This window comes from Belonocnema kinseyi, chromosome 10 (genome assembly GCF_010883055.1).
Source record: "Belonocnema kinseyi isolate 2016_QV_RU_SX_M_011 chromosome 10, B_treatae_v1, whole genome shotgun sequence".
Taxonomy (NCBI): domain Eukaryota; kingdom Metazoa; phylum Arthropoda; class Insecta; order Hymenoptera; family Cynipidae; genus Belonocnema; species Belonocnema kinseyi.
This window is the reverse complement of record NC_046666.1, coordinates 3,843,943-3,854,856: the sequence shown is the minus strand read 5'-3', so window position 1 is coordinate 3,854,856 and position 10,914 is coordinate 3,843,943. Positions and strand designations below refer to the sequence as shown.

General features: G+C 21.8%; 1 protein-coding gene across 1 annotated transcript in view; it reads left to right on the top strand.

Annotated features, from left to right (window-relative positions):
• The first annotated feature begins 1,801 nt into the window (after positions 1-1,801).
• LOC117182170 (mitochondrial import receptor subunit TOM22 homolog) overlaps positions 1,802-10,914 on the top strand; it is a 15,329-nt gene continuing 6,216 nt past the window's right edge. The window contains exons 1-2 of the mRNA XM_033375220.1: positions 1,802-2,129; positions 7,403-7,508. Coding sequence (XP_033231111.1) covers positions 2,019-2,129; positions 7,403-7,508 — 217 coding nt within the window. The 5' untranslated portion in view covers positions 1,802-2,018. The remainder of the gene's footprint in view (positions 2,130-7,402; positions 7,509-10,914) is intronic.

The following is a 10,914-nucleotide window of genomic DNA, read 5'->3' as shown; positions in this document are numbered from 1 at the left end:
ATTTTAAAATTCCCAAAAGTGTACAATTTCCGACAAAGAAAATATTAAAAATAGGAAATTCTTGGTATTATAAAATTACTGAAACATAAAAATCGCGAATTGAAAAAATTCCGAATAGTTTATAATAAATACTATTGAATTTTAAAATACCCAAAACTGTAAAATTTCCGATAAAGAATATATTCAAAACAGAAAATTCTCGAAAAGTTTATAATAATTATTACCGCATTCAAACATTAAAAAATAAATCAAATTCCATACACTGAAAAATTTCCAAAAAATAAATTTAAGAGAAAATTCCCGAAATTATAAAATTACAGAAATATAAAAAAAAACCCTAATTATAAAAATTCCTGAAGAATAAAATTCCCAAAATTTTATATTTATTATTGCCGAATTTTAAAATTCCCAAAAGTGTACAATTTCCGACAAAGAAAATATTAAAAATAGGAAATTCTTGGTATTATAAAATTACTGAAACATAAAAATCGCGAATTGGAAAAATCCCGAATAGTTTATAATAAATATTATCGAATTTTAAAATTCCCAAAAAATAAAATTCCCAAAAATGTAAAATTTCCGATAAAGAATATATTCAAAACAGAAAATTCTCGAAAAGTTTATAATAATTATTACCGCATTCAAACATTAAAAAATAAATTAAATTCCATACACTGAAATTTTTCCAAAAAATAAATTTAAGAGAAAATTCCCGAAATTATAAAATTACAGAAATATAAAATTCCCAGAGAGTTTATAAGAATTACCGCCACATTTGAACATTTAAAAAATAACATTCCGGACACTGTAAAATTTCAGAAAAAAATGTTTAATAAAAAATTCCCGAAATGATAAAACTACCGAAATATAAAGATACTAAATTTTTAAATTCTCGAATAATAAAATTAATAATCAGTTTATAATAAATGTTACCAAATTTTAAAATTCCCAACATTATATAAAATTTCGGAAAAATAAAATGTTCAAAATAGAAAATTCCCGAACAGTTTATAATAATTATTAACGCATTTGAGCACCTCAAGCAAATAAAATTCCGGACACTGGAAAATTTTGGACGACCGAAAAATTCTGAATTGGAAAATTCCTCATACTGCAAAATTTCCGAAGAAGAAAATATTCGAAATAGAAAATTTCCGATATTATAAAATTACCAAATTATAAAATTACCCAATATAAACAGTTTAAAAAAATCGTTTTTTAATCACTATTATTTATTTATTAAAAATACAATAATTAAATATTGTGATGAAAGAATTTGTTTTAATAGTCACTGTATTTTTTAAAATTTATTGCTTAAATTTAAAATAACACTAATTTGAAGAAAAAAATGCAAAGCATGTTTTTCTAATGTGCATAGTAGTTACAAAAATATTATGTAATTATAAAAATTATTTATCTTGTAATAAAAATCTTGTTCTTTTGCTATTCTTTTTTATCGAGAATTTTTTTTAAACTATTATTATTTCAAATTCAAACAATAATTTACAAAATACAAAGAGCGTCCAAATAAATGTTTTTATTTTTTTATTTTATAATTCGGTAATACTATATCGGAAATTTTAAAACTCCGTAATTTTCAAATTCGTTAATATTATTAGCAGGAAAAATAATCTTTTTTCCATTGTTAGAAGAATAAATGGTAATTTAAATCCGTTGCGTTATAATATATTTGTAAAAGTAATTCCAGTGTATAATTAAAAAAAAACAACTCAAATTTCCCGCCCTTTGAGCACTGATAGCGCTCTCTCACGAGAAAAAACGAAGATGGCCCAAAATGGCTGGAATCCTCTGAACATGTGCGTTGAACGTGAATGGTGAACGCTGAACCCTGAAACTGAAACGCCTGCACCCCAAGATATTTTTGCTGCAATTTTGCTTAACACCTGTGAACGCTGAAAATCGCGAAATTGCAAATCGCTGGAACAGAGCTTCGTGAATCCCTAATTTTATAAAGCTTAAAAATTTTTTCCCCGAATTCGGGAGCACCCATTTTGCACATGGATTTTACCGGAGAAATAGAACAGTTGGACAGCGGAATGGGAAGCAGTGACATGAGATCTCCAGAAGTCAAAGCCATCCTTCCTGACGATGACGACGAATACGAAGAGGTAATTTACGATATTTATATTACTGCAAGTGTTATTTGTAACCTCCCTTTAATTCGCAGTCATTCATCGTTCAGTTTGTCCGTACAACATTAAGCATTTATTATCAAAAAGTTAATTCGATACCATTTGCTTTCGGCTCAAATTTAATATAAAAGGGCTCAATTCTGCTCGAATTGTTGAAAAAAAATAAATATCCGGGGCTCTATTTTGATTATCTCCTGAGTTAGTCCTGTTTAAATATTTTATTTCCTTTTTTTTAATCTTTACGAGTTCTTAGGTTAGGTTTGTTCTTGACCGATAAGGAATTTTTATTCTCGGATCTTTGCGACTGTTTTTGCTATTCTAATCCGATATTTAAGTTTTTAAATATTCATTTGAGATCCCTAAATATACCTTTTTTCAATATTTGGACCCTATTTGCAGCCCCTAATGGGATTTTAAAAAAATCTATAATAAGATAACGAGTTTCCAAATTTCAGGAATTTTGAAAAAAAAGTAGCGAAAATCAGGGAATTTCTGTAAGAAGTAACTGGAAAAATAATATATTTTTAGCTACTTTTCAAAATGAAAAAAGTCAGATTTGTCACTTTTCTTTCAATAAATTAACTCTAGAGTTAATCACTATTCAATTCAGGTGTATTCCGATTTCGGAATTGTCTTGAATTCTTTTGAAATATTTTAGGGTATTTTTAAAGATTCCGAGAAATTTTTAATACATATTAATAATTTATAGAGATTTCAAAGAATTTAAAAGATTTTAGGGTATTTTAAAAACTTTAGAGGAATTTCCAAGAGCTTTTATTTTGAAATGTTTCAGTTCGAAATATTTTAAGATAAAGAATTTTCTAGAATTTCGGAAGATATGGAACGATTTTACGATATTTTAAAAGATTTTTTACAGGATTTTATAAGATTCTCGAGGATTTCAATGATTTAAAGTATTTTTAAAGCTTTCAATGTATTTTAAAACATTTTTTTAGGAAATAGAATGGCATTTCACGGGATTTTATAATATTTTTGCTGATTTAAAAGAATTTAATCGCGAGAAGTTTTGGAGTTCTTTTTTTCACAATTTGAATCATGATTTGAATGAAAAATTGGAATCATTTTAAAGGATGTTTAGAAGTTCTGAAAAAATGTTTAAAAATAATTTAGTATTTTTAAAAATATAGAGAAAAAAAATTAAACTTTTTTATAATTTATTAATTTATTTTATTACTTTAGTTGGAAAAACTTTTAGTTTTAGAGCCATCCTGAGTGAGAGATCAGTGATAAAATCAAAAAACTGAATGTTTAACAAAACAGTTGGATTTTCAACGAACAAAATTCGTTAGTCCAGAAAGAAAGAAAATTTTAATGAAATTTTGGAATATTCAGGCCACAAACTGTGAATCTTGCGATAAATAAATAAGAATTTCGATAATTTATAGACTAATAAATAACAATTTAAATAAATATTGAAGTTTATTTTTAATACTTTTAAAATATCAGTATATTAATTTTTAGTTTAAATTTTTCATTTATAGAATTATTAAACTTAATAATTAAATTTTCAGATTAAAAAAAAAGAAATATTTTAACAAAAAATAGAGTTTTTTAATTTTCATTTAATGAAGTTAATTTTTAATTTAAAAAACGAATTTTCTACAAAACAGTGGAATTATCAACAAAAAAAGTTAATTTTCAACCCACATATATGAATGTTTAATTAAAAAGATCATTTTTAATCAAAAAGATGAATTTCCAATTCAAAAAGTTGAATTTTCAACGAAACGAATCTAAAAAGATACTTGAATTCTCATCTAAAAAGAATTTTTTTAACCAAAAAATTGCACTTTTAACAAACAAACAAAAAACGATTTTATACCAAAAAATGTGTTATGTCAAGAAAAAAATGGATTTTCAACAAAATAATTAATTTTTTAACCAAATACTAAAACTTAAAAAAAGTTATATTCTTAAAAAAAAATTTATAGTAAACTTTTCAACCGAAAAGAAAGAACTTTCAAAAAAAAAAGAAAGAACTAAAATAATTAAATTTTCTTATTAGGTTCTATTAATTCACTTCGTGTTTATTACTGGAAAAATAAAAAAAGAGGAATTTCGATAATTTACAGATTAATGAATAATATATTTTTTAATGGTTTAAAAAATTGGAAATTTTGCTTCAAAACTAATGTTAATTTTCCATTGTCACGGGAATTTTATTTAAATTTTAAAATTTTTTCATTTATAAAATTATTAAACTTAATAGTTAAATTTTAAAATTAAAAAAAAGAAACATTTTAACAAAAAATAGAAAAAAAATTTACAAAATTTTTAGAATAAAAAAAATGTCCAACTTTGATTACAATCGTTTTTTAAAATAATTTGTTAACTTGTGATTTTTATAAATTACTATATTATTTAGTTTAGAATGCTTAATTATAAAGCTTTCACTTAAAAAATGTTCCATTTTAAATTTTCTAATTTTTAAAAGCATATATTTTAATTTAAAGAATTTTAAAATGCAGTTTTAAAGGTTCAAAAAATTAGAAGTTTTTAAAATCGAAGGTTTTCAAAAAATAAATAGCAGAGTGGCCGCCGGACAGGAAAACCGGGAATTTTACGAATTTTCAGAAGAAAAATCTGCTCAAGTTCGATTTTAACAGTTTTGAAATAATTAAAGTGCAGTTTTGAAAATTAAAACAATTAAAAATTAAAAGCATTTGAAGTTGAAAATTTTTGATAAAAAACAGTTTTATTTTATCAAAAGTAAATATAAATAAATAAATTATTTAAAAAATTTGTACTCTAAGTATAGAAATCTGAACAATAATTGATTTGACCAAACAATTCTAGATCCGTTCAAAATGTGATAATTTCCAGATTCTGTTTCCATCCGAAAGTTTTGACGAGAAATGAAATTAATATATTATTTATGCCAATAATTTTATTTTTAAATAAAAATTTTGATGATTTATCAGTATTATATTTTTAATTTAAAGTTTCAGGTCTTCCTTTTTATTATTTTTTATATTAAATTTAATTAATAAATTTATTAATATATTATTTCTATTAATTTTTGTTAGTTATTAAAAAATGTAAATGAGCGTTTTACTACTTTCAACTTAAAAATAAATCCATAATAATATAGTCATAATTAAAGGTGTTTATTAAATTAAAAATATTGTGAATCTAAATTTAATTTATAAGTAAAATTGTTAAATACTGACGCATAAATAACAATTGAACACTTATTATTTGTAGAAAAAATTTGAGTAGTTTTAAGAGATATTTAGAAGTTTTGAAAAGATTCAAAATTAATTTAAAACTTGAAATTATTTTAACTACTTTAAACAAAATGCGTTAACATTTTTTTTCAGAACTTCTAAATATATTTTACAATTAATCGAAATTTTCCTATAATTTTTGAAAATCCTGCAAATTTAAAAAAAATCCTTAAAATCTTCCATAATTTTTCAGATAAAAAAAATAAATTTCAATTTTCCTAAGAAACTTAAGAAAATTGTTTTTGTTCTTTTAAAAACTGCCTTGACTATTTAAAATAAAAATAATTTAACTTTTAAGTTTAAAAAATTTAGAGTTTTTATGTTTCTAGACGATTTAAAAAAATGTTAAATTATTTCAAGTTATGAATTTAATTCGAATCTTTTTAAAACTTCTAAATATCTCTTAAAATTACTCTAATATTTTTACAAGTAATAAGTGTTCTATTTTTATTTATAAATTCAAATAAAATTTTTTTGAATTTGAAATTTTTTTTTGAAGTTATAGAAAAAATCCTTATTTAAAAGTTCCGAAAAAAAATTTTTTGAATTTGGAAAAGTTTTAAACAACTTCTAGATTTCTTGAGATTTTGAAATAAAATTTTAAAGCTTTCAAAGAATGTCTTGACTATTTAAAATAAAAATAATTTAACTTCTAATTTAAAAACGTGGATTTATAATTTTGGAACTTAATCTAAATCTTTGAACTCTATAATTAATAAAAGTTGTAAATTTTGCAGTTTATTTGCATTTCATTAAACATTATTCAATTGAAAATTTTTAGTACCTTATATTTGGTACGCGTACATTTTTGAGCATTTGAATACACAATTTTTGAATTGAAATACTTTTAAACTTAATTTTTAAAAGTTTGGAATTCAATTTTTCCACTGTGAATGTTTTAATTTGTTGTTTATTTTTTTATATGGAAAAATGTTTAAAATATAGTTTGATTTTTTTAATTTCATTGTCCGTGAAAAATATTTGTGAACCGGGAAATTACTGAAAATTTTCTTCTTCCATTAAAACGGCCACCCTGTAACTAAATAGGCTAAAATTCAATTTTTTTTTCTCAATATTTTCTTTCAAAAATTTTGGCTTTAAAACCCAATTTTTCTTATCTTTAAAAATGTTTAAAAATAATATTACTGCCAAATTTCGTATATGTATAATTAACTTTTATAATTTTCAATCTTCTAAATAGATTAATTTTGAATTTTAAAGAATCGAAATTGAAAGTGTTTCAAAAAGCATAAAAAATTGCATAATTTTAAACTATATACATTCCAAATTTTAGCATCTTCAATTATAAATCTTAAAAATAAAAATAAAACGTAACTTAAATTCGCTGAAATTGAAGAAATTTTAATTGTAAATCTTTAAAATTGAACTACATATTAGAAAAAAAACTTGCAAAATTACATAATTTTAAACTATAAGCATTCGAAATTTAAGGATTTTCAAGTGCAAATATTAAAAAAAAAAGAATTTTAAAATTCAAATCGCTAAAATTAAGATTTTTTTAATAATAAGTATTAAAAATGAAACTATTCCAAAAAAACGTTCAAAATCACGTAATTATATACTATAAACATTTCAAATTAATGAGTCTCCAATATTAAATCTTAAAAAAGAAGACTTTTAAATTTGAAATCGTTAAAATTGAAGAATTTTTCAATTGAAAAGCATTTCGTCGAACCCTTTTTAATTCCCTTGGATTTTTCTAAGCTAATTTCAAAATTGCTGAATTGAATTAAGTTTTTTTTTTCATATTTTCAAATTCTTTTAAAATTCATTTGATTTTTTTTTAAAATTCACCTTGAATTTTTATTAATTTGATTGAATTCTTCTCTTTTATTGTAATTCCTCCAAATTCATTACAGTTTTACGGAAATCAATATAATTTTTTTGATTTTTAAACATTTTTTTTCAATTCATTTCAATTATTTTTAATGTAAATTAAATTTTATTTTATTTTTCTCTAATTTTTATTTTTTGTTACAGGACGAGAGTTTGGTTGAGCGCTTGGTAGGATTGACTGAAATGTTCCCCAAAGAAGTGCGAAATTTGAGTTACAATGTAGGCACATGTGTTTGCTCTTGCGTAAAAGGTAACTTTTTTTTAGCCAGTATTATAATTTTCATGTTTTAAAAACAGGGTTGCTACAGGTCAGGTAATTTTAAACTGGTCAGGTAATGTCGGAAAAATCTGAAAGATTTAGGAAATTTTCGATAAAACGAAATTGAAGTTTATAAAATTCTGTTAAATTTTGTTTGTTTTTTTTTTTCGAAATTTAATCTTAGTTAAAAATTCATCTTTTTGGTTAATAATTTAACTATTTTCTTGAATATTTGTATTTTTTTATTACATTCAACTGTTTTTTTATTTAAATTAATATCTTGAAATATCATAAATTATACTTTTTGTTGATCAATTTTCAATATGAAATATAAATCTTAACCCAAAAATGAAATAGCTGTATTTTCACTTTTTAAAAAACTGGTTAAATTTTTTACTCTAAAGATTAATTTTCGATTAAAATCATGAATCTTAAAAAAATTTAACCAGTTTTTTTTAAAGTGAAAATATACCTATTTCATTTTTGGGTTAAGATTTATATTTAAGATTAAAAATTGATCTTTTCTATTTAAAAATTGAACTATTTTTGTGAAAAATTCATAAATTTTGTTGGGAATTTAACCATTTTGCTGAAAAATCGTCTTCTTTGGTTGAATTCAGTTTTTTTTTTTCATTTTAAATAAAAGTACTTTTTATTTGAGATATCAAATATTATAGATTTCGTTTAGAATTCTTCTTTTAAGCCTCTTTTGTTTGGAAATTCATATCTTTGTATTATACGATCTTTTTTGGGAAAAAATGCAATTGTTTGGTTGAAAATTCAATTATTTTGGTAAAAAAATGTATCTATTTTGGTAGAAAATTGAACTGTTTGGTTAAAAATTAAACTATTTATTTGAAAAATTAACTACTTGATAGTAAATTAACTTTTTTTGTTGAAAATTCATAATTTCGGTTGGAAAATTAAACTTTTTGGTGTAAAATTGTTGATAATTATTTTTTTTTTTTTGGTTTAAAATTAATATTTCGTGTTTTTTGGTGATTTAAACTAGTAATTTTTTTTAAATACATATTTTCGAGTGGAAAATTCAACTTTTTTTGAATTGAAAATTCATGTATTTGATTGAAAATTAGTTTTGTTGAGCGGAAAATTAATTTTTTAATCAGAAAATGTACCTATTCCATTTTTGATTGAAATCTTATATTTTTGAGTTGAAAATGTAAAAATTTTTAACCAAAAAGTTCAATTTTCTACCAAATTATTAAAATTTTTAGCCAAAAATACGAATTTTCTAGAAAACAGTTAAATTTTCAACAAAAAGTTTCATTTTAAACCTGAAGAAATTAATTTTAGCTAGTTTATTTGCATTTCTAACATAAAAGGTGAATTTTGAACAAAATAGTTGAATTTTTAACAAGAAAAAAAAATTTGAACAGCAATAAAAAGGAATTTTCAACAAAGTACATGAATCTTCAACTTAAAAAGATTAATTTTCTACCAAATAGTTGCATATTTGACGGAAAAAATTAATTTTCTACCTAAAAACGCCAATTTTTAACAAAATACATACATTTTCAATCAAATAGTTAAATTTTGTAACAAATTATTTGAATTTCGATCCAAAGGTAAGAGTTGTATACAAAACTGTTGAATTTTTAATCCAATAATTTGGATTAAAAAAAATTGATTTTTAAAAAAACAAACCAAAATTTAACTAAAAATATGAATCTTTAAACAAACAAACAAAATTAATTTTAGGAAAACAGTTGTAATTTCTACCAAGGAGTCCAATTTTTTACCTAAAAAGATGAATTTTCAACGAAAAATGTAAGTTGCTATTCGAGCATAAGAAGAATTTAATTTAAAATAAATAACAGTTAGATTTAATCGAGAAAAATAAATTTTACAACAGTTTACTGAAATCCTCAACTAAATAGAATAATTTTCAAACAAACAGTTGCATTTTTAACAAATAAACCAAAATTTAGCCGAGAAATAAATAAAATTGTTCAATTTTTAAACCAAAAAATGAATAATCAACGAACAATTTAAAAGTTGATATTTGAACAAAGAATTAAATATAATTTAAAATAAAAATGCAGTTGGATTCATTCAATAAAAATGTATTTTGAACCAAATTCTTGAATCCGCAACTAAAACATATTAATTTTTAACCAGACTGTTGCATTTCTAACCAAAAAATTAATTTTCTTCCTACAAGAGCGAATTTTCTATCTACAAAATACGTACATTTTTAAACAAATATATAAATTTTCGAGCTGAAGATATGAATTTTCTGCAAAAAAATTGAATTTTCAATCGAAAAATACGATTTTTTAAAACAAAAAAGTGAATTTTTAACAAAGAAACATAATTTTTAACTAAAATTATGAAACTTATCAAAATAAGTGGCTAGTTTGATTTTAGGATCTTTGAGGGATTCCATTAGATTTCGAAAGAAATGAAAAAATTTTATAAGATTGTTAGGAAATAAATTTGTAGTTTTCCAGCGATTTCAAGGAATTTTATACTATTTGAGGAATTCATAGGACTTTATAAGGAATTAATAGTTTTTATAAAATTAATTGGATTTGAAAAGATTAGAAATTTTTCCAGGGATTTCAACGAATTTTAACATATTTTAGGGATTCATAGGACTTCAAAAGAAATGAAAAAATTTTATATAAAAGTACTTTAATTTTACATCAAAAATATGAATTTTATACCAAAGAATTTGAATATTGAAGCAAAGGAAACTAAAATTTAAACAACAAAAAAGATAATATTTCAAACATGAATGGAACAGTTAAATTTTCACTTAAAAAAATTTATTTGCGAACAACAAAATTAATTTTTTAACAAAGTTCAACAATATTTGAGAGATTCATTGGACTTTAAAGGAAATAAAAAATTTTAGAAATTTATTAAATAATTTTTTGACAAATTATTCATCTTTTAACCGAGTACTTTAATTTTAAATCAAAAGGATAAATTTACAAATAAGAAAATTAATGTTTGTACCAAAGAAGATGAAGTTTGAACCAAATCGTTTAATTTTAAACTAAAAAAGGAAAATTTTCAACCAAAAATGGAATAGTTAAATTTTCAGTTCAAAAATCTTGTTTTTGAACAGAAAAAAAATTTTTTGACAAAGTTTAGCCACTCTTATTTTATAATATTCAGGGGATTTATCCTACTTAAAAAGAAATGAAAAGATTCTATAAGATTATTAGAAATTTAAAAAATGAATTTTTTACAAATAATTTTTCCAGGAATTTCAAGGAATTTTATAATATTTTAGGGAATCATATGACTTAAAAAAAAAGGAAAAAACTTTATAAGATTATTAGAAATTTAAAATATGAATTTTTCTTCAAGTAATTTATCTTTTAACCGAGTACTTTAATTTTTAATGAAAAATGGAATAATTAAATTT